Genomic DNA, 24,839 nt, shown 5'->3' on the forward strand with positions numbered 1-24,839 from the left:
TAGATATGGCTGTGTCTCTACTGCAAACAGGGGAAGGATTGGAAGGATGCATGGGTTCCTTCCCTATGGGGCATCAAGGGACATGTTTGTTGATAACTCCCTGTCTGATTACAAAAGCAAATTAATCCAAGGGTTGTAGTTATTAGCACTTTCACATGCACATCTTTAACTTGACACATATAGAAATGTAAAGCACATTAGCTCAAACCTGGACAATTGCTTGCAATGATCTCTATGGTATCCATTCTATTTTTCCATCTGCAACAGAGAGGTAGAATTCTTTCTCAAAAGTCTGGAATTCAGCACTTCATTTGCTGTTGTCTGTAAAGGCTTTGTGGATTATTCACTGTTATCTCTCCAACCACAGGTAATTCCACTGGCTGGTTTCTGGAGTGGGTGGAGCTTGATGCCCCATCACTGGGACAGTGCCTCAAGTTCCCTTGTGGCCGTTGGTTGGATAAATCAGAGGATGATGGAGCCGTTGAAAGAATTATCTTTCCTGCAGAACTGCAGACAACAGAGTATATCCCATGTGAGCAGAATGACAATTCCCCAGGATACACCCATCGTTACAGAAGATAAAATCTCACTAGCTCATGCAGTTTTATTCTTTTGGCCTGTCCCTTGAACTGGCTTTGAAAAATTTGTAAATGCATCACATGCCAACTATTCTGATTATTACAAAAAGGTTCATCAGGGTGCCCTGGACCAGCATTTTCTGTATTTACCAAATTAGAGATTCATGAGAACCCATGTGGCTTTGCATGATTGTCTGCTTCCTCCCACTTGCCCTGTCACCTCCAAGTCCTCAGCCCATTCCAAGCTGTCTTCTTTGTCTCCGATTTCCCTTTGATCTTGCTCCATTTTAGTATTGCTGTTTCTGTTGTTGACAAAGCGGACACTTTGGTCCTGCTTCCAAGCCTTGGTTCCCTCGGTGCCTTTGGCACTGCACATATCTCTGTTGTTGGAAGACTCTTCCACAGTTTCTTCAGTGTTGTGCTTTTCTGATTGTATTGCACCAGTCTGCTGCTTTCAGTGTTCTCCAGTTTTTCCTTATTCTTCACTTCCCTCTAAACTAATGTTTGGGGTAAACTCAGCTCTTTATGAGTAATAAGCTTCTAATTTTGAAGTCTGCTATGATATCTCAAATTCTTCTATTCAGGCAAATTCTTTTCCTGTCTCCAGAATATTGAGAATCAGATAATATGGCTTTCTTGAATAAATGACTGAAAACATTATTTTGCTTATTTTGTAGCCCTCTCTTTCCTTTTTCCCATGTGCATCCTTGACTGTGCACAGGGAACTCACAGCACCATGGCTGTTTGATTTGTCCCTCCTTGATCTGTTTCATTTCAAGTTGTTAACAAATATTTCCCAGCCCACCCTCAGGGGGCTATCAAAACTGCCTTTTTCATTTATTATGTTGAATGCCACAGTGATGCAGGAGGAGGTCTGGAACCTGTGAGTTGATTTCCATCCCCATGCCCTGGAGAGGTGCTCCCTAGGTTCATGTTGAAGGTTTCCTTGACACTGGCTGACCAACACTTCAGTGTCCGAATACTCATACCCTGCAGTCTCTATGCTAAAATCATAGAATCGTAGAATGGCTTATGTTGGAAAGTACCTTAAGATCATCTAGTTCCAATCCCTGCTGTGGGCAGGGACATCTCACAGTAGACCATGTTGCCCAAGACTCTGTCCAATCTGTCATTGAACACTGCCAGGGATGGAGCATTCACAGCTTCCTTGGGCAACCCATTCCAGTGTCTCACCCCCTTCACAGTAACGAACTTCTTCATTATATCTAACCTGAACTTCGCCTGTTTAAGTTTGAACCCATCACCCCTTGTCCTGTCACTACAATCACTACAAATTATCTTTCTTCTCTGAGGATCTGCAAAAGTCTTCTTTTTGTGACTCTTGTGTGCTTTGGCCAAGCTAATTTTTTTATATCTCGTGTCTTGCCTTCTTTGTCTAAACTGTCTGGAGCAGAAGAACAGATACTCCCTGCTCCCTTCCTCACTTTTGTCAGTCAACTGGAAGACATTTAGTCTTTGTGTCTGAAAAAATAAATTGGTAGATAGATACAGTGAGTAAGTTCAAGAGAACGAGTATAACACAGAGACATTATATGTGTTTCTCATCAGGTTTTCCCATGTTATCCCCATTAATATTTGTTTGCAGATGTTCACTATATAATTTCTTAATGTCCTTGTATATTACAATGATGTAAGGGTTTCCGGCATACCATGTCTTTAAGTACATAGTTTGTGTAAACCTGATTTTTGTCAGCAGTCCACATTCAGCCTTTGAAAATAGGCTTCTCTGGTGAAAAGCTTGCACTAGATTTGGTGTCAGATTTGGTTCTTTCACCATTTAAACCATTCCCACTGTGCTATTTACTGCCTTCTGGTTTCCTAACTATTAATCCTGGGATTTCAGCTTGCCAGAACTAACTAAACCAGTTTGATGTGTTTTATGGTGACTTGTGCCAGAATTGTTTCACGCTGAACAAACGATAAAAACATGTCATTGTCAGCCCAATTAAAATCATCCCTGTGGGGATACAATTTTAAAAGTGCCATGTAAATGAAACGGGCGTCTGACAGCTGAAAGTTGTGCTGCTGGTGACCTTGTTACAGTGCCACTTTGCTGATTCAGTTCTAAGCCGACATTAATATTCAAGCAACAAGAGCAAGCACCATGAACTTCAACAGAGATCATTTTTAATTCATAATGCATAGAATGTGATTTTTGATCTCCAGGATTATTTTTTTTTTCCCTCTCTTACATACTGGAGAAACTATTCTATTTTACTTGTAGCACAGCAGAGGGAATTTCTTTGGGTTGGACAGAAAAGAACATTAAGTATCTCCAGGCTGACTCTGTAGAAGGAAACTTCATCTATGTTATTCCGAGAGCTGTATTTAGAGAGCCTGGGTTTTTAATGAATGATTAGTCTCTGATACACACAATTAGAGTTACTCCAACAGTAACAGTTACAGTGCCAGAAACCTTCTCTCTACCCTAACAGAGATGCTGAATCTGTAATGTAGCAGAAGTCGCTGCAGTGTAGGAGGATGCAGAAGACAAGCAGCTGAGAAGATAGTAGTGAGGGTGGGAAATGGTGGAACACTGGGTGGGCTGTGTATGAAAGAGGGATGGCCAGGCATGGATCCTGGTGATAGCACTGGCTGTGCTTAAGAACAGCAAGGTGGACTACAGGGACTGTGTCTGCTTGTGGCAGGAGAACTCCCTGCGATAAATCAGTGGTGCTCAAGCACCATCTTTCATCAATAGATCACAGAAAGGATTTAAAGGAGAGTGGGATACAATTCAGTCTGCCAAATGGCACACCTGAATTTGTATGTCCTCATGGCAGTGGAGTGTCTGAATTCCTTTTATCATCAATAAATGTTTTTTCATTCACAAAAGGTGAATATGGAGAATGATTCAGCTAACCCCAAGGAGGATGCCTGCATTTGTCTGACTCTTTCTTCAAACTGCATTGACTTTAGTGATTACATCTGCAGATGTACACAGCTATCTGATGTGCAGACACCTCAACACAGGTTTCTTACTCTGTGAGGTAAACACCATCTCACTTTGGAAACAGGATAGTCAGCAAACCTGTAGCAGAGCCAGAACAGAGCCCTAGTCTTATTCCATGGGCAGTCTTATTCCTGAGCAAGTCTGAATTATGTTCCAGCACAACTCAGGACTGAGGAGCTATGAAGATAGGAAACAGCAAAAGGACTTATCAGATTTTGGGGTCACAGGACATTCTGAAGAAACCAAGGGAACAGAATAAGGAAGTATTTAGGGGCTTGACCTTCATGGTTCTGCATTCACAGGTGACCTGGTAGTTTGCCTTGGTGTTAGAGAGAAGGTAGTATACAAAGGAAACTAGATCAGAGTGGACAACAGAGCGTTTTACTTCTTTTAATTATGATTGATTTTTGTCACTTGTTTAGTAATTAAAATAATAGATATTTTTACTAGTAAGGCTTTCTCAAATATTTATGTACTGCTCTGCTTGGCTTAACTTCATCTATCTGCCTAGTTGCTCTAAAAATTCTGACTTTATGTTTTGCTTTAAGACTTGAGCTGTTGAAGTAAGTCTCATTTCAGTAACTTTATACGGCAAGCATAAATACACTGACTGCTTTCTGATCATGGGATTAACCCCAAAATATCAGTAAATAAACACGCACCAAGGTCAATTTGCCTTATAGGGTTAAAGGGAGTTCCTCTGACTCCTGGAAGTGTCCAAGGTGAGGCTTGGAGCAACCTGGTCTAGTGGAAGGTGTCCCTGCCCATGGTAGGGGGTTGGAACTGGATGAGCTTCAAGATCTCTTCCAATTCAAACCAATCTATAATTCTATGATTGTCATGGTACTGACCAGCTTGGTAATTAAATGGCCATGTGTGATTCCTACCCTGTCCTATAAAACCATTGAATTTTATAATCCAGACTTGCTTCACTATTTTTTTTAGGGTTATTTGAATGCTGCTTACTAACTTCTGATGGTTTATTTAACTTTTTGCCGTTTCCAAAATCAGTTGTTCCTTATGAGATCACGGTCTACACCAGCGATATCTTTGGAGCTGGCACGGATGCAGATGTCTTCATTGTTCTCTATGGAAGTGATGGGATCTGCACTCAGCAGAAATCCCTGTGCCTCAACAAGAGAGAGCAAAGAATGTATTTTGAAAGGAACTCGGTCAATCAGTTCATTGTGGAGGTAAGATTGAAGATGCTTGCTCTCATAGGAGCAGTGTAGATATATTACAGCTGCTCCAGCCAATGAGCTGGCTTCAGTTGGAGCTCAGCTCAGATGCCTCTATACAAATGCCTGTAGCATGGGGAACAAACAAGAGGAATTAGAGATGTGTGCATGTCTATGGGGATATGATATAATAGGCATCACAGAAACATGGTGGGATGGCTCCTATGACTGGAGTGTTGGAATGGAAGGTGACAGGCTCTTTAGAAAAAACACGCCCGGCAGACGGGGAGGATGAGTTGCCCTTTATGTTAGGGATAGGCTGGAGAGTATGGAACTCTGTCTGGGGATAGGTGAGCAGTCAACAGAGAGTTTGTGGGTCAGGGTTAAAGGGAGAACAGTTGTGGGAGACATTACTGTGGGGATCTGTTGCAGACCATCTGATCAAGAGGAATCTGTGGATGAAGTGCTCTATAGACAGATAGGAACAGCCTCACGCTCACAGGCCCCTGCTCTCATGGCGGACTTCAATGACCCTGATATCTGTTGGAATGACAGTATGGCCTGGAACAAGCAATCCAGGAGGTTCCTCGATTATGTGGAAAACAACTTCCCTCTGCAAGTAATAGAGGAGCCGACAAGGAGAGGTGCCATGCTTGACCTCGTGCTCACCAACAGGGAAGGGCTGGTTGGAAATGTGACACTTCAGGGCAGCCTTGGATGCAGTGATCATGAGATGGTTGAATTTGAGATCCTCAGGACAGTGAGAAGAGCGTGCAGCAAGCTCACTGCCTTGGACTTCAAGAAAGCAGACTTTGGCCTCTTCAAGAACCTGCTTAGGAAGATTCCATAGGATATAGCCCTAGAGGGCAGGGGGGCCTAAGACTGTTGGTTGGTATTCAAGGATCACCTACTACAAGCTCAGGAGTATTGCATCCCAACTAGAAGAAAGTACAGCAGAAGGGCCAAGAGACCTCCTTGGATGGATAAGGAGTTGCTGAGGAAACTTCAAAGGAAAAAAGAGGCTTATAAAAGGTGGAAGCAAAGACAGTCGGCCTGGGAAGAGTACAGGGATGTTGTCCAGGAAGATAGGGACCAGGTTAGGAAAGCTAAGGCCCAGTTAGAATTAAACTTGGCTAAGGATGTTAAGGATAACAGGAAGGGATTCTATAGGTACGTAGCGAATAAAAAACAGACTAGGGACAATGTAGGCCCCCTCTTGAAACTATCAGGAGAACTGGCTACCCTGGATTTGGAGAAGGCTGAGGTTCTGAATGACTTGTATGCCTCAGTCTTCACTGTCAAATGCTCTGACCACACCACCCAAGTCTTGTAAGGCAGACACAGTGACTGTGAGAATGAAGACCTGAGGCCCACTGTAGGAGAGGATCTGGTTTGAGATCATCTAAAGAACCTGAATTTACACAAGTCCATGGGACCTGCTGAAATCCATCCATGGGTCCTGAAGGAGCTGGCAAATAAAATTGTGAAGCCACTGTCCATCATATTTGAAAAATCATGACAGTCAGGTGAAGTTCCCGATGACTGGAAAAAGGGAAATATAACCCCCATTTTCAAGAAGGGGAAAAGGGATGACCCAGGGAATTACAGACCAGTCAGTCTCACCTCTGTGCCTGGCAAAATCTTGGAGCAGATTCTCCTGGAAGGCATGCTAAGGCACGTGAAAAACAACAAGGTGCTTGGTGACAGCCAGCAGGGCTTCACTAAGGGCAAATCCTGCCTGACCAGTTTGGTGGCCTTCTGTGATGGGGCTACAGAACTGATGGACAGGGGTGGAGCAGTTGATGTCATCTACCTGGACTTGTGTAAAGCGTTCGACACTGTCCCGCATGACATCCTTGTCTCTAAATTGGAGAGGCATCAATTTGATGGATGAACCACTCGGTGCATAAAGACTGGCTGGATGGCTCAACACAAAGAGTTGTGGTCAATGGTTCAATGTCCAGCTGGAGACCAGTAACGAGTGGTGTCCCTCAGGGATCGGTGTTGGGACCGGTCTTGTCCAACATCTTCGTCGCTGACATGGACAGGGGGATTGAGTGCATCCTCAACAAGTTTGCTGATGACACCAAGCTGTGTGGTTCAGTTGATACGCTGGAGGGAAGGAATGCCATCCAGAGGGACCTCGACACGCTTGTGAGGTGGGCAGATGCCAACCTTATGACGTTTAACCATGCCAAGTGCACGGTCCTACACCTGGGTTGGAGCAATCCCAGGCACAGCTACAGGTTGGGCAGAGAAGAGATTCAGAGCAGCCCTGCGGAGAAGGACTTCGGGGTGTTGGTCGACAAGAAACTTAACGTGAGCTGGCTGCAGTGTGCACCTGCAGCCTGAAAAGCCAACCGTAATCCTGGGCTGCATCAAAAGGAGCGTGACCAGCAGGTCAAAGGAGGTGATCCTGCCCCTCCACTCTGCTCTCCTGAGACCTCACTTGGAGTATTGTGTACAGTTCTGGTGTCCTCAACATAAAAAGGACATGGAACTGCTGGAACAAGTCCAGAGGAGGGTTATGAGGATGATAAGGGGACTGGAGCAACTCTTGTATGATGGTAGGCTGAGAAAGTTGGAGCTGTTCAGCCTGGAGAAGAGAAGGCTGGGTGGAGACCTCAGAGTATCTGAAGGGGTCTATAGGGATGTTGGTGAGGGACTATTCGTTAGGGACTGTAGTGATAGGACAAGGGGTAACTGGTTAAAACGTGAACAGGGGAAGTTTAGATTGGCTATAAGGTGGAAGTTTTTTACTGTACTGATGGTGAGGGGCACTGAAATGGGTTGCCCAGGGAAGCTGTGAAAGGTCCATCCCTTGCAGTGTTCAAGGCCAGGTTGGATGAAGCCTTGGGTAGCATGTTTTAGTGCAAGGTGTCCCTGCTTATGGCAGGGGGTTGGAACTAGATGGTCTTAAGGTCCTTTCCAACCCTAACTGTTCCATGATTCTCTGATCTTAGGTTGCTCTAAAGGGATTAAGAAGATAAAATGGAGTGAAGTGGGAACTTCCCTTTTAGCAGAAAACTTTTCAGCTCTTTTCTTGAAGAATTATGTTCTGCAACTGGATCAAATATTTTCTTACACACCTTCAGTTAGTAGTAATTCAAAGGTCTCAATATGCAGTGTCATCATGACTTAATTCCATGTTAAACCCTGTAAAGGCTTGAGCAATTTTATCGTGGAGCTGAGATGTACAAATGCATAGACACAAAGGCTTGCCCTTCCAGGTAAAGTTGAAAGCCACTTAGGAAGGCCTTTACATCTTCCATTTCCTAGACCATACTTAGTAAAGAGAGGGTTTCAGTCATTATGCATACCAGATCTAATATGTGTACCTCTCCTTAACACCCTTATTTTGTTGCCTATTTGCTTTCTCTTGCAGTCTGCAATATTTGAAAAGTAACTGGAGCCAGGTGCTTGCAGTATCACTGAAATTAGCTGCCTTTGCATCGTTTCATATTCCTGTTTCAGCATATCATGTTGAAGAGTCCATGGTGCTCACTACTTTTATAGTACATCATTTGATGTAGATGGTCTGTTCATTTATGCTAACTCTATGGCAAACTAAACATCTCTTTTTCTCTGTATCCTCAGACGCAGAGACCATTACCTTGCTGCAGTCAACATGATTTTTGAATATCCAGGGCTAACATTTTGAAAGATCTTATCAAGCATTTCCTGAAGTGTCTACAGAACTAATAAATAATCATAGAATTATTGAGGTTGGAAAACACTTTTAAAGTCATTGAATCCAGTCACTAACCTAAATAGCCAAGTCCACCAGTAAATCATGTTCCTAAGTACCACATCTACACGTCTTTCAAATACCTCCGGGGACAGTGACTCCACCAGTTCCCTGGGCAGCCTGTTCCAATTTATCTTAAGCAGAAACTCCTACTGTAGCACTTAAGGGAGAAAAATGCATAAACTTTTATAGATACCACAAATTAAGGAACTAGGCATCAGGGAAAAGGAAAGGATTCTATTTCTGAAATGTTTAATTCTATTTTAAGTCTTATGGGTTTTATTAAATAAATCTGGGGAGAAGGTTAAATCTCAAAGATCTTTTGCTTGCATATTCTTATAGAATTCTATGCAGATAGTAAGCCAGTGCACATCAGTGAGTGAGCTCATTTACATGTAGAGTAGTCAGTTATTTCCGTTCATAGTATACTCATTACTGAAAATTTTTAAGAGGCAAAACTATAGACAGTCCTGCTTTGGCTTATACTTCCCATACTGCTTCATGCCCTTACCCTCAATCCATGGCTGCAACACCAACACTGACTTCATAGAAGACCCTAAAACCTCTGTATTTTGAGTTTGGTTTGTTTATGTAATTGAAGGCAAATTTTAAACTAAACTTTTTAAACAAGTTAAAATTCTTCCAGCCCACACTGTTGTTATATGGCATGAATCATAAAATAAATCCCCAGTGTGATTCCTTAAAAACAAAGAAAAAGGCTTATTTGGTAGAGTTTCCACAGTTTTTCATAATAGAGATTGCGTTAACCCATAGGTATAAATCTTAAACTGAGTGTTATTGTTATTCCTTTATTCAATAAGATTTATTTTAGGCTGGGCAGAACCTGAAACATCAGTACTTTTCTCAGATGAAGTGAGTGGAAATGCCGTTTGTTCTCTAGATTTATAACACCATATTAACCTGTCCCCAGGCCTTATTCTGTCTTTGCCAGTTCCTCTTGCTTCAGGAGATCGGGATGAAGCAAAATATATTCTTCTTTCACTTACCTGTGTAGATCCATAATTTGGAGTTCAACAGACCTTAAAAACAATTCGGGGATTTCCGAACACACAAACTGAGAATAGTGCATTTATTTTAGTGTTTTAACTGCCTTTACCATTTTGCATTTTGCAAAAGAGGCAAAAAAGGTTAGCGACTCTTCTCAGCTATGCTCCAAAGTGATGATTTGCTGCAGATGCCTACAGCAGAGTAAAGACCACTTCCTTAACATGGATCTCTATTGGTCAATCATCATGTGATTGCTATGTATTGATTAAAAGCCTCATTGAAAGAATGGTATTTGAAAAACAAAAGAGGAGAAAATAATTTTCCCTTAATACATATTTGTGTGCATGTGTGAGTTTTAGAAACAAGTTTGGATCTTTTAATTATTTTGCAATGAATCTTACGATATCCAAAGTCAGGACAGGGCTGATGAAGTTAAACCCAGTTTGTATTGAGTGTGAAACTCCTTGTCTAGTGTGGTCAGTCTTACTGCACTCATTATTGATGTCTTTGCTTCAGTTTGAGGCAATTCTATCAGCTGGGAAGCGAAGAAGGGACTAGTCTCCAGTGGTTCAAAGTGAGATGTTCAGTTTTCTCATGTTTTCAAGAAAACAAGATTCCAAGTCCCTATGGATAGAAAGACAGCTCAGTGTGCTTCTCCTATGAACAAAAGGTTTGCAGCCAGCCTTATTTTATTTAAAGGTCAGCTATACAAAAAGCTTGTAGTGAAATAACCAAAAGCTGTTACTTCAGAGAAAATACAATTTTTCCTGTTCAATCCTTTGTAAGGGAGATGACTTGAAAGTAATGAACTAGTAACAAATTACTCAAGTAATAAGATGAGGAATTAAAAAACTAGTATCCACTTCATATGATGGTGACCCTCTTGACCTGTTCAGAATGACATTGGGATTCTGTGGCAGAACAGGAGCGATATGATACGAAATACCAGGCTGTTAATATTGTATGTTGACTGCAAAGCTTTTCTTCCAGTGTTTTAAGAGTGCATATGAGTGTTTAAAAAGAAAAAGGATATAAAATAACAACTTAAAAGCATCAGTATTGCAATTTACTTTCATTCCCACTCATACAGAGAAGCCTGAGCTGCAGGATTGCTGCTGTGCAGCCAAACCTATCTCATACTGTTGGTAATTTGTGTAAGGTAAGATTGTCTCAATATTTGGAACGGAAGTTCAGGGAAACCCTGTAGCTAAAATTCAGGTTAGGGCATAACTGACATCAACTCTAGTATTTGCTCCCCTAGAGCTTCATAAAGGCTCAAAAAATAGGAAATAAGCTAAAGAAGGAGTATCTCAAATATATGCTGCTCTTCAACATATCTCTTTCTCTCTTTTTTTTTTTTTTTGTGTGGATGGAAAAAGCTGGAGGATGTTGGTGACATTATTGAAAAGATCCGCATAGGACACAAGGGTGAAGGAGTGAACTCCGGATGGCATTTGGACCGTGTTGCAATTCGGAGGCTGTTGCCAAATGGAAAGGTAGGCTGCAAATCCCAGCACTCTGCAGTATGTTTCCATTAGCAGCTGCTTCCATTTCCCAAAGCGCATCTTCTGTACACAAAGCATGATTAACAGTGAAAAATGACTCCCTAAAGGACAATGCACACTAATGAACTTGCTAGAGCTTTGGATATGGGGACAACAAACATGTATTACGGTGTTTTAGTCTTCAAATGTTGATTATAAGATTCTGCAGTCACTATTTTACTTAAAAAAAAAAAAGGCTGTTTTAATTCTACCTTTTCACTAGAGTAGGGTCATTTCATCCTGGCAGTAGATGGGAGCAAAGCAGTGATGTGGTTCAACCTTTTGGAAGTCTTTGCTAATCTTTATCTGGTGTGTGAAGGAGCAATCTGCTTGCTGAGTTTGGAGGCAATAGTATCATGACTTGCTTGCTGGACTGAGAGGGGAGATTCTTGAGTTTGTACCCATCGGTGTGCAAATGCAGCTGAAGAAGTAGGGGCCTGAGACAATGTGCCTGTGCTGCACTGCACCACTGTTGCTGTACATCTCTGAGTCCTAAAGGCTGTCTTAGATAATGGTTTGGGTGATGAAGAGATCAAAGCTTCATATTTTCATGTGTAGTTTTGTTATGAACAATCAGAGGCAAGAAAGTGAGTGTACTATTTCAAAATCAAAAAGTTACCATTGCTAAACATGGACAAGAAATAAATTCATTAGCCCCATAATTCTGGAAGAACAAGTGCAGGGAGCTGGTACAACTAAGACAAGCAAAATGCTTGTCAGTGCAAGTTTCAAAATCACTCTTATAAAAACCATCAAGTTAGGTGCTAGGACTTTTGGTTGATTATGTCAACAGGATTAAGGCAGTGCAGCCAGATAGGTCATCTTGACCTTGTCCACCTAAGAAACTCTTCCTCAGCTATACTTTCAGATATTGGCTGTAGAAACAGGCATGAATCTGGCTGTAGAGAAGTTCAGAAGAATATCACCTCTTCAGGACCAGTTCAGAATTGGAGCAGTAGCTGTGTTTGGCAACACCAGGGCTCTCTCCTCTGTCTTGTCCTTTCTCCCCTTATTCAAAGGGATGTCAGCTTCCATTTCCACCTCAGTGCTCAGGTCTGTCCCCTCCTGAAGTAAATTTTAATATCTAGTCTTGGTGTGAACACACCTTGTTCAGTCACAATGAACCTACTTCTTGTCTTGTTCCTTCCATCAAAATTTCCAGGATACTTTTTACTCTTTTTCCTCATGATCATATCAAAGGTCTGCCAAAACCCTCCTCATCATGCACAAGTCTGTATCCTCCTATACAAGCTTCTTCACAAGCCAATACTCTTTGATTCTTTATTATTATTAGCTTTTTGCCGGTCTGTTACTGTCAGACCCTGTATTTGTGTATTGACTAACCCTTGCTTTGTACAATTTCATTAAGTTAATGAACAAGATTACTTTTCCTTGAGGTATTGTTATTGGTCATAGGCTAGGGAAGGGAGATACATGAAGGTATGGAAACCAAGACAAAAGAGATTTCTGGGCAGCCTTTTTCTACACCTACCCTTAGCTGAGCACTTTGGGAGGCTCCCGAGAGCTCCATGTTGGGTGCTCTTCCTTTAGTCCAGAAAGGGTCTTCGTGATGTATGGCTCTGCCATCATTATAGCCACTTAAAGGACGATGAGAACCCCGGGAAAGTGGAAGAAGGAAGGAAACCCATGAACAACTTAAAAATGGAGAGATTTACAAGTCTGCTGATCTTTTGATTATGGTACGGGAAGAAAAGACGAAAGCAGAACACTGCATGATGCCACTGATCGGCTGCAGGATATTATGATCTGCCACAGCATAGCAATATGCTGCCAACACTTCTAAAAGCTGTGCTACCTGATTAGACTGCTAAGATAGGTCTAGATGTATCTGTAATAGTGCAAAAGAAAAATGAGGTCAGTAACTTTTGAAATTAAATTGAAAACACTTGGGTTGGAAGTGAGGATTGTTGCATGCCAGTAAAGTTCTGTCTTGGCATGCCAATTATATCTGATTATTGTATTTCATTGGTTACAACCTGGGGAAGGGCAAAGCCCTGATTTTTAGCACACTGTTGTACCCTGCTTCTAGCTTTGGGCCAGACTCAAAATGTAATGAAACAAATCCTGTTCAGAGCTACAAGAGGATGTTACTGTGGGTAACATAAAGCAGCACACTTTACGTCACTCAAATATTAATGCAACCACAAATAAGGAAACCCCAGTGAAGACTGTGGCAACGACATGGTGATTAACAATAATGATACAATTAACTCTTGCAATAACTGCACATTATGCCCCACTGTGCAGACCCTCAAGTCCCTAGATACCCTATTAACAAACAAACAGTGTTCATATCAATGGCATGTACAGCCAACATTATGAAAGTTTAGGAGCAGTTAAAAGCTTCAGCGAGAGATGTGACTGAGGTGGGATCTGTACTTGAATAAGAGAGTTTCAGCACTAAAGGATCGTCTGGAAGGCCCTCTCTTCCCAGGCTGTAGTTGGGGAGATAAGCACCGCTCATCAGCCCAGCATGCAGTAAAATAACACAGGGTAAGTGGTCAGACAGTGCAGAAATGAGGAGGCAGCAGTAATGGCATGGCCAGTCAGTAGGTGTTGTATTTTGCTTAGACTGCCCAAGTTAACACTTGAAAGTGAAATATTTGAAATCATCCAAGGTGGTGCCAGCTTGTTTGACACCATTTTGCACTGATCATTGTCCAAAACGCTTTACGGATTTAAACATTGCAAGTCTGGGGTTAAACAGCAGCACTGCAGGGAGCAGCAGAGAGGAGGAGAAATGGCATTTCGTTGACAGCAGAAAATTTGGGCTGTGTGGATATAAAAGATGATTATGCTGCAGAGTCAAGATGCTTGATCATACAAACCCCTTGGAGGGGTTCAGCTCCTGCAGAGGAACTCATCTGTGATCTGTGCACAATCATATGATGGCCTGTTCGTGCGAGGTTAGCAGTGACTGGAGTGTGCCTCTGATCTTAGGTGCACAAGCTATTTCTCCCCAGCGACCGAGTCAGAAAGGGCAGAATCTGGCAGCTGAAGGCAGTAGTACACAATGGTAGCAATATTCAAGATTGCTACAGGGAGAGCTATTTCCTTTTACTATATGTTAATATTTTACTATTTAAATAGTAAAAATAGTGAAGAAAGGACCCTGTATTAGTCTGATAAATAATTACATGAGAGTAATTAAGGTGGACAGTATTCCTATGTATATGATACATAAAACTGCTGGCACATAAAGTAGCAGAAGAAAGTTCCTGTGCTGCTTAAGAGAGAATTTATGAATTTGCCTGTAAGGAAAAGGCCGTATTTTTTAATCCCTTTATTTAGTTACTGTGAGATTAAAACTAATGTTTCTTTTTCTGTTCAGACTTGGGGTCTCTGCAGCTTGCGTGATGGCTCATGCCCCTTTCTTTATGGAGACATAGCCTGGGGTGCCAGCACACAGAAAGCTGCCTGCATCTTACCATCTTGGAGGCCTTATGGGAGTCTGTTCTTAATGAGTAGTCTGGGACTGATTTTGTTTACCAAGTAGAAAACACATGTTCTATTGTTTTTTTTTTGTTTGATGATAGAAATCATATTTGTTTCCACCAAAATGAAGTCAAAACAAAAGGTCAAAAGATTAAATCAGTGTTTTTCCCTCTTAATGTGTATGGGAATTGCCTGGAAACCAGCTTGAGTCACAAAATTATAGGGCAAAATCTTGAAGTACTGTCTCAGAAAAAAAACCCTACTAACTTCAAAGAGGTAGCTGCCTGAATAAGGATAGAAGAGGAATTGCAGTGTCTCAGTAAAACATGGCTTCAGCAGGAATGGTGAGGTCCTGATTAGAACTTCACAAGATTAGGAATTTGCAAGATCAAAAACTGGGAAGGGCAGAGATCTGCTGGTTCATACATCCAGTCTCACACAGCATTGGGAATACTGTTTGCTGCCTCTTTTCAGGGTCCTCAGATGTCCTCTTTCTGGAGGACATGTATTTCTGTATACTATTTCAGGTCTGCATCTGCATATAAACGCATACAGACATGAGCTGAAAATCCTTGCCTGCATGTCAGAGTGTTTTCAAAGGGGAAATGCTAACATGTGTTCACATTGTTTTGAAGAGATTAGCTCTGTCATGTTCACTTCAGGGCTCAGAAACTGTCACATTTCCATGTGAAAGATGGCTTGCGAAGTCTGAGGATGACGGCGAGATTGTCAGAGAACTGGTACCATCTGAAATTTTTACTGAAAAACTCATGAAGGATGGGACACTTAAGCAGATAGAGGAAGAAGTTGAAGACCCATTGGAAGGTAACGTAATCCTTGGAGTAAGTAGGGACCTTTTAATCTAATTTTTTTTTTTTTTTACATGAAACACATGTAGTTCAGGCAAATGCGATGCTGGTATGACTATTCACATTTCTTTCCCTTCCTGTTCTCTGGCTTCTCTTATACCTGAAGCACTTCTGTGCAATAATACCATTATTTTCCTGTAGGCCATTTATAAACCTGTCACAGACACCCTTTCACACAAACATATTTTGCACATCTCCTCTAATGCCTAACAAAATTCTTCCATCCTCTCTTCCAGGCTCTGCAAACATTTTTCCAACTTCACCTGTCCTGTACACTCTGACCCTTCTTTTCCTACCCTACCCGTGCCCCTGAGGAGGAGAATCATAGAATCATAGAACAGTTAGGGTTGGAAAGGACCTTAAGATCATCGAGTTCCAACCTCCCTGCCATGGGCAGGGACACCTCACACTAAACCGTGTCACCCAAGGCTCTGTCCAACCTGGCCTTGAACACTGCCAGGGATGGAGCATTCACAGCTTCCCTGGGCAACCCATTCCAGTGCCTCATCATCAGTACAGTAAAAAACTTCCACCTTATAGGCAATCTAAACTTCCCCTGTTTATGTTTTAACCTGTTACCCCTTGTCCTATCACTACAGTCCCTAATGAGGAGTCCCTTCACCAGCATCCCTATAGACCCCCTTCAGATACTGGAAGGCTGCTATGAGGTCTCCATGCAGCCTTCTCTTCTCCAGGCTGAACAGCCCCAACTTCCTCAGCCTGTCTTCATACAAGAGATGCTCCAGTCCCCTGATCATCCTCATAACCCTCCTCTGGCAGAACTGCACACAATGCTCCAAGTGAGGTCTCACAAGAGCAGAGCAGAGGGGCAGGATCACCTCCTTCGACCTGCTGGTCACGCTCCTTTTGACACAGCCCAGGATACGGTTGGCTTTCTGGGCTGCAGGTGCACACTGCAGCTGGCTCATGTTAAGTTTCTTGTCGACCAACACCCCCAAGTCCTTCTCTGCATGGCTGCTCTGAATCTCTTCTCTGCCCAACTTGTAGCTGTGCCTGGGATTGCTCTGACCGAGGTGTGGGACCTTGCACTTGTCATGGTTAAACTTCTTGAGGTTGGCATCAGCCCACCTCACAAGCATGTCAAGGTCCCTCTGGATGGCATTCCTTCCCTCCAGCGTATCAACTGAACCACACAGCTTGGTGTCATTGGCAAACTTGCTGAGGACGCACTCAATCCCACTGTCCATGTCAGCAACAAAGATGTTGAACAAGACCGGTCCCAACACCGATCCCCGAGGGACACCACTCGTTACTGGTCTCCAGCCGGACATTGAACCACTGACCACAACTCTTTGTGTTGAGCCATCCAGCCAGTCTTTATGCACCGAGTGGTTCATCCATCAAATTGATGTCTCTACAATTTAGAGACAAATTAGAGTATAATAAATAATAAATTTATTATTATAATAAATAATAAATAGAAGAATAAATAATAAATTTAGAGAATAATTACTTATTCAGTTCTGAGCCTATCTCAGTGCTCATACGCTGTGTTTGGCTTTCCTGGTAGCTGAAGCAACTGAACAAGAACTCAAGTTTCATTCCAAACTTGTTGCTTCTCTGTATGTCCAGCTGGTCCTAAGTATTTTTTAGGACCTACTTATCCCACTCCTTCTGCCCTTGGGAGAAGTCATGAACCTTCCTACACTCTGAGCAGAGCAAATTGAATTCAGCTGCCATTTTCATTCTTGGTTCTTGCATCTGGCAACAAGACGATTCAACAGAGAAAATAATTTCTCTCCCTGTTTATTTTCTCTCAGAGTCTGATTTACATTTACGGTACACCACTGTCAGAGTGGAATTTAGATGGATTTTAAGTGTTTTCCATTGCCAAGGGCAGATGTGCCTTGCTTTAAGCAAAGCTGGAGCCTGACCTCTGTGCCCTTAAAAGAGAGAAGTGTGCCGTTTTGTCCTGTTAGGAACTACATGTGAGATTTTCTTTTTCCTGAAGAGGCAAAGACAGTTTTAATATCAGTGAGTAAATGCATCACTGCTAGATGCCTGCATGACATTTTCTTTAATTTACTCACTTCTGTGGCTTTACCTGCCCCATTGCTGGCAATGCTCAAGGCCAGGCTGGACGGGGCTCGGAGCAACCTAGTCCAGTGAAAGGTGTCCCTGCCCATGGCAGGGGGTTGGAACTGGGTAAGTTCTAATGTCCCTTGCAGCCCAAACCATTCTGTGATTCATTCTATGATACTTTGCATTAGTTACTATGTGATAACCAACCTAGGTGACTATTTTTTATCTTCAAAGCACAAAGACTTAGGTCAAGTTTTACAATCTATGGAACAGGTATTTTAGATAACTAAAGGTTTATTTTGATTGGGAGCTAGAACTAAGTATGGGGACTTCTGCTTTAGATATAAAATATCTGGGATGGGAACTATGTCTTCTTCATCTTCACAAGTCCTCACGCATCTTGGGCTGTGGCACAATCTAAATGACAATGGAAAATCAGCTTGTGTTATTCTGAAGATCACTTTTTATGTAGTAGACTACATTTCAGTCTTGAAGGTGTCCATAACTGGGGAGTGAAAACCAAACAGGGATGCATAGAACTGACTTTATTCATTACTTTCTTTATTGTTAGTGTAACAGTTGTCTTTCTAATATTAAGCTTTAACACTGCAGGACATAATATGAAGAGGCAAACCAGAAAACCTGGCATTGTACCTAGCTTGTTGAATAGTCTCAGGTAATGATCCTGATGCATTTCTTAGAGAAATCAGTGGAAATCCTTCATGGACAATGTCCATGTCAGAATAGTCCCTGGTTTACTGGGAAAGCTAGGTACAGAATAAAAAGATAATATAGATATTTTCTTTCATGCAGTTAACATATAAAGAAGAATCATAACTAAGATTTTGTGTCTCTTTCCCATTTGCATTGCCCTGGTTGTTGCAAGGAGGCATTCTCCAAGGCTTGTATGCCACCACAGTAATCAGAGACATGTAGTTCCTAATTGTTTTCCTGGAGAGGATGCTTTCAGTAGCTATTTGTTTTCCCTGTGTAATTAGGAAAAAGAGTAGCAAAATAAAAATAGGAGTATTTAACAGGTTTAGTAAAGTACATTACTAAAGACTTGATGGGATTTTATTGGATCTTTATTGAGCAAGCTAAAGAGAAAGGGTACTTAAACAGTACAGCTCCAGCACTTCCTTAATTAAATACTGTCTCAGCAAAAGAACCCAGAAACCTGTTCTCTTTCTGTTTGGGGAATTTATAGAGATACATGCCATTAACTCTGGTAGTAATTGCACATCTGAATTCCTGGTTTGTTTATGGAAGATGGAATATAAAGAATTCACAACACTGAATCACTTGCTCTCAGATGTATGTCCCTTGAGACTTGGTGTGAAAAGGCTGAGTTCCCTCACCTCTATTGACTTCGCATCCAGTAATAACCATGATTCTTTGCATTTTTAACTGTGAACTATGTGATCAAAGCAATGGACAGACATTGATTAGATGGAGAAAAGGAAAGTCAGCAAACTTCATCCCAGTGGTTCCCCAGTCTTTGGATCATTACCAGAAGCCTGGAAGCATAAAACATATGGGATTTTAAGCCTTCAAGAACTGAGTGATAAGCAGAAAGCTTGGGGACCATTTTCTTTGGTAAATTCAGTGGCTAAGATAGATAGATCTTGATAACTCACCTGGCCAGAAATCACACCTCCTTTTCTTTCTGCAGTTCACACCTACAAGATCAGTGTGTTCACTGGAGATATCTATGGTGCTGGGACAGATGCTAATGTTTTCCTAAATATGTATGGAGATCTGGGGGACACAGGAGAGAGAAAACTCAGCAAATCTGAAACAAACTTCAACAAGTTTGAAAGAGGACAGGTACAAATGCAACGAGTTAATAACACTTTCCATTTCCCAGTCTTTAACCTAGTAAGTCCATGACTTTCTTTATAGGCTGTATTTTCTTATGAGGGATGAAATGATTGATATCACTTACTATATTCATTACCTTTTAAAATTATTTGTATAGATTCTCAGCTGAGTATTACAACCAACAGGCACTTCAGCAAATGGTAGATGCTTTTTGTGAAGTCATTGACAGACAAATTATGATCTTGATCCATATAAACTGGCCTGAATTGTTAGCTGTAGGCTTGAGAGCACACAAAACCAGAGGTGTCTCATTCGCATAGCCTCTGTGCAACTGATTTGCACGTATAAAGTATATATTGTAATTCACCACATAGCATGATAAATTGATGGGATCTAAACTGCAGCTGTGTTTGACAAAATAACTCCAAAAGTGGTACTCTGTGGTCAGCCCATGAGTCATATTCACAGCCTGATATGGAGATACTTAGATATAATAATGCCAAAGATTGTGGTATCTGGAGTGCCCATACAAATCTCACTGCATTAGAAAGGGAAGTATACTTAGATTTAAAAAATCAGGATGTAAAATTCCAGGAATTCAATATTCTAATTGGTTGTAAAAGTGACATTTTATGCAGCTCCCCTCATAGCAGAAGCAGGCTTCAAAACACTTCCCTGCAGAACAGTTTTAGCATACATATATGCCTCTCCATACTGCTGCAAAGCTTTCAACCAAACACCATCATGTAAAACAGAATTTAAACGCACATCATGCCCTGCAGTCTCCACTTTTGTCTGGTAGATGATCTGTTGAGAAGTCTTTAACAAAAGCAACTGCTGTTGAACACACTGCAGGAGGACACGTTTACTATACAAGCTGTGGACCTTGGCATTCTGTACAAGATCAAGATTCGTCACGACAACAGCATGTTCAGTCCTGACTGGTTCCTGGATAAAGTAGAGATCCTGGACGAAACCACAGAGGAGTCATTCGTATTCCTGTGTGAGCGCTGGCTCTCTAAAAAGAAAGAGGACAAAAAGATAGAGCGTACGCTTTATGAACAGGTACAGTTACGGCACAGAGTGGTGATCCCAACCCACTGCTACTAATGAAAATAAAATGATTGAATTTCTGATTGAAGTCTAGGACAGCTCATTAGGGACTTACGAGTTTTTTTGCTTGTCAAAAATGAACTTGTGATTTTCAGACAAGTGCTGAAAATATGGTCAATCTCAGCCCAGTATCACTAGCTCTGTAATTTGCAATTTCAACAGAAACATCAAGGTGTCTAAGTGAGATTCTTCAGATGAGAGCAAACGTATCTTGCTGATGCACAGTAAAGTATATTTCCCTGTTTCTCTGCTTGCTGTGCTCACAAAGTAGGTTAGTTTTGGATCCCACTGTTCAAAGTCCTCGAGCCAAAATATTGGGTCCCTTGACTTCATCCTCACCAAACTAGACAGGTTTATCTTTTCGGCTCCTTCTTCCATCACTGCCAAATGTAAAAAGTCTGGTCTGTTTGCTGCCACTCAAAGCACCAAATGTTCCTTATTGAAATGCCCTTTTTACTTGCACATTCTCTACTGCTTTATCAGGCTAATGTAGGTAATTGTAATTCGAGTTACGTGCATGAATTAAAATAGGCAAACAAGATTAATAGACCTCTCTTGCTTCTATACAGTTATACATAATAAAGCAGCTGATTGTAAGTCCATTGTATTTAAGGAGTCCATTTTGCAAAATACAGCGACATATTAATTGACAGTTACCACTAAAATTATCATCAATGAGATTGAGCCAGACTCATTCTGAATACAACAGAATAGATATGAGAAGAGTTACACCATGGATGAGTATTGCCATATGCTGCCTCATAAAACTGCAGCAGACAATGCTATGCATGCTTGTGGTCACACTCACCCTGTTGCCAATATTAATTCATAATGAGGAAAAGATAATAACTCTTTTTTCAAAACTTTAATTGCATGACTGTGTGGTAAGAGCCTCACATTTGTTGGATAATGGCATTAAGCACATCTGCAGTGACTCTTGAAATACAATAGACATTTTTTATCATTCAGCTTTACAGTACTCTCCCTCTCATGCTCTTTGAACTGTGCCATATACTTTCCTCTGACACCTTGGTGTGTGCCCTGATAAACAAATCTGGCACTGCTCCATTTTCCTATGAATTTTCCTGAATTTTCTGTGGCTATTCCTCATGCAGGTAGCAGTGGAAATGTCACAACACACCATTAAAGTCTATTAGGCCCATTATATTTTCTTATATTATAACACGCATCAAAAATGACCTGTCAAGGTTACCAATGAAGTGAATGAATTACCTACAGTAAATTACAAGTCACATTTATTTGAGCTACACTGAGCAAAAGGCTACCTGGGTAACTATAGGGATTTCTTCTTACGTTGTTCTTGGAGGCACATGGGAACAGCTGACAGTGCTTGAACACTCAACCTCATTACCCTCTATTATATGCCTTCCAACTAGAACTATGATGGTGAGCGGAACAGCCTGGATGGCTCATCTCTCAGTCTGTCAAGTCAGGATAGCAGTGGAAACCTGAAGGAGACGAAAAAATCCAGCTTGGTCAAGGCGGCAGAAGAAGGATCATGTGAGCAAGCACTGTGTTTGATTGCATGTGTGGATATGTTCTTGGCTTTCAGTGCTTGAAAGTCTGTGTTCAACCTGGTGAAGAGCAAGGAGGGCAGTGCAACAGGTTGCTTCTCTTCAACTTCTGTTGTGAGTGCTTTGTAAAAGCTCCATCAGTACTTGTGTTTCTGTGATGCTTTTGTACAGCTCTCTAACCCTAAATGTGAAATAAGCCATGAAGTTCATAGCAACTTCAGTGTTTCCAACCCTCTTATACATCCCCTGTAGAAATCTATGATGCTGCAGCTTGTCAGAATTAACTTCTCTATTGCCAGAAGATGTAAGCTCTCCAGTGTGATGCTTTGTACAGTGTGACAATAGGGTTACATAGGTGGTTGTTCAAGGGTATGCCATTTTCTGTGACAGTGAGGCAAAATGCACAGGGGAGCTCTATGGGCAACTGCAATAGCAAATCATGTCCCTTAGATGCCTAAACTTAGATGAGACCATACACACTACCTACTGTGGAAAGACAGCTAGTCAACAACATCCATAGGACCTCTTCAGAAAGAAACCCCTGACTTGAAGTACTATACACTCTCTTACTCCTCTTCCACCATAACTTCATTAAGGATAGCGATTCAGAGGTAGGGAGAAATGACACTAGCCTCTGATCATTGGGTTCTCATAGAGTAAAGGGAAGAATTTATGCAAAATCTGCATAATTTTGTCCAATATGTCCTTTAAAGGATCTAAAGCTCTTTGCAGTAAGAAGGACAGTAAGTAAATCACATATGTTATTACCAAAAGAGCCTCCCTTGAACTATCAGAGGCTCTTTTCCACATGATCGCTCAAAGTAGCTCTTGTTGCTGATATCAGCCTTTTTTCTCCTCCTGTATATCTTTGACCTTCTCAAGATAATATTTCATGTAGCATATTAGATCTGAATTACCAAAGATGGCTTTGAATCTCTTGTTTGCCACATTTAAGCCATCTCCCCTTTTTTCATGATCGGTCTAGTAATGCCCCCTCACCAAGAATGTTTGTTTAACATTAAGTGAAATATGATTTGCTTTAGTACAATTCAGGTTTTTTTCCTTATAACACAGCTGCATCACAGCAGCTGTTGTGAGATATGGAAGGTGAGCAAGAGCACAGATAAGTCTATTGGCTCTCAGAAAACAAGCTTCAACTGAGTGCTCAGGTGAGCTTGTTCTTTTCTAGAAGTGGTCTGGGTTATACCTTGGTAGAAGAGAATGTTCTGCAAGTGCTGTCATTGAAAGACAGGGAGTTCATGAACTCTGGACTGAGTTTTCCTGCTCAAATAACTGATGGAAACTGTTTGTGGCTTTAGTGTAGGGTTGCATCTTTAGGCTCTGGCTCCTGAGATAAGGCAAAGCTGACTATATGGATTGCATCTTACAACAAGCGAAATATGCCAGACTGTGTCTGCAAAAGCCAGCTTACATGCAGGGAGGCTAGTCCTGCTCTGGTGCTGCAGTAGGAAGTAGGAAAGCTGTGCATGTTTTGTTCTGTCCTGGCTGTGAAGGAAGTCTAGAAGATTGGTGTCCATCAGCTGAAGTTAACCTTGGTGGAAAACTTTTCTAGTCTATTGGTATTTCCTTATAACTTCATTATCACATAGGCTTTTTCTCTCTGTATTTATACACCTTTTTATTAACTACTTCTGTGTTCCAGGACAATGACTTATTATCTAAATTACACCTATAGCTTGTTGTCATCCTCCATGGGGTCTTTTGGGTGTATGACTAAGTTATTGTGTTGTAAGAAGTAACTGGGTGACAGCTGAGTCATGGCTGCTCTTAGTCCACAAGTGCCAAGTAATTAAACTTATCTTAAACTTCCATGGTAAGTCAAGTGTAAAATGATGTAATTTGGCTTAGGAGTTGATGATAGATTTCACTGACATGGTCCAAGGGAATTCACACAAATGGTTACTGCAGCTCAGCTGATACCCAGTAGCTTGTTGTGATGTGATATCTGGGTTGCATGTCTCATGCCTTTAAGTTGTAAGGCAGACATAATGCTGCATGTTGCTTATCCTGGTCTGCAACCCATGTGTCTTGGATCAACCCTTCTTTTGTAATCCCATATTGTGCTCCAGTGGAAAATAAGAGATTCCCATGTTCCTTCTGATATTACTTCTGTGGTGAGACAATAGATAACATCTGCCATGTTAGCATTCCATGTAGTTTCACAAATAATGGGTAGAACATCAACATCTCACAGGAGAATCCCTCTCCATCAGAGCTAGTATAGCACCCATCATCTCCATTGTGAGGGTGGTCTTTCTCTTCTGAGTCCTGGAGTTTGTCATCAACACTATCTCTGTTGCAGTGACATGACCTCATTAAGGAAGCTGCTTCCTGAAGGAATGTCAGATAAGATGGACTGTGTGAGCCAGACAGCCACCTCCTGAGCTGGATAAAAAGCCAGCTGTTACTTAGTTGATTAGGGGAAGTGGTATTAGGAGCTGCCTGTGAAGCAAAGTGAGAGTTCAAGCAGCCCAGTGCTGACTCTCCCATGCTCAAGATGGTGAATAATTTTGAGGGGCAGGAGGTGATGTGGAGATGAAGAGCAGCAAAAGACCCTGTTGGCTAGGAGCCTGCTGGAGACAATGTGGTCTGTATCCCTAGTGAAACCCAACCCTCTGTGGGGGGGATGTGTGTCCTCAAACAGCAGGAGCCCTGCACAGGGCTCAAGGAAACAGGGCAAAGGAAGATGTGCTGTAGGACCTGTGGTGTCCTGCTGTGGCCACATGCCTCAGGTTCTACCTTCTCCTGTGTTCGAAGAAGTAGAACTATGAGTCCCAGACAAAAAATGGAGACAGTGGAGAAGGGAGATAAATTAAAGGATTACTCTTCCAGTTTCTAGAGGAAAGAACAGCAAACAGTGTTTCCTGCTGTTTCCTTAAACAGTATTTCCTGAACTTACTGTCTGTCTCTGTATCCGTTATTTAAAGTGGAAAATGATAATTTCTCATACT

At 41.7% G+C, this 24,839-nt stretch overlaps 2 protein-coding genes across 2 annotated transcripts in view; one reads left to right on the forward strand and one right to left on the reverse strand.

Annotated features, from left to right (window-relative positions):
* Nucleotides 1–24,839, forward strand: part of LOC133267870 (proline-serine-threonine phosphatase-interacting protein 2-like) — a 349,308-nt gene that overhangs the window by 98,879 nt on the left and 225,590 nt on the right. The window contains exons 25-31 of the mRNA XM_061450555.1: nucleotides 368–532; nucleotides 4,564–4,745; nucleotides 10,866–10,982; nucleotides 15,149–15,311; nucleotides 19,071–19,225; nucleotides 20,075–20,284; nucleotides 21,730–21,853. Coding sequence (XP_061306539.1) covers nucleotides 368–532; nucleotides 4,564–4,745; nucleotides 10,866–10,982; nucleotides 15,149–15,311; nucleotides 19,071–19,225; nucleotides 20,075–20,284; nucleotides 21,730–21,853 — 1,116 coding nt within the window. The remainder of the gene's footprint in view (nucleotides 1–367; nucleotides 533–4,563; nucleotides 4,746–10,865; nucleotides 10,983–15,148; nucleotides 15,312–19,070; nucleotides 19,226–20,074; nucleotides 20,285–21,729; nucleotides 21,854–24,839) is intronic.
* The window catches only part of ARK2N (arkadia (RNF111) N-terminal like PKA signaling regulator 2N), a 195,673-nt gene that overhangs the window by 7,957 nt on the left and 162,877 nt on the right, over nucleotides 1–24,839 (reverse strand). The gene's annotated exons all lie outside the window — the stretch shown is intronic.

The sequence above is a fragment of the Pezoporus flaviventris genome, unplaced genomic scaffold, assembly GCF_033815535.1.
Source record: "Pezoporus flaviventris isolate CSIRO_AGI_PZ_B2104156 unplaced genomic scaffold, CSIRO_AGI_Pfla_v1 ptg000010l, whole genome shotgun sequence".
NCBI lineage: Eukaryota > Metazoa > Chordata > Aves > Psittaciformes > Psittacidae > Pezoporus > Pezoporus flaviventris.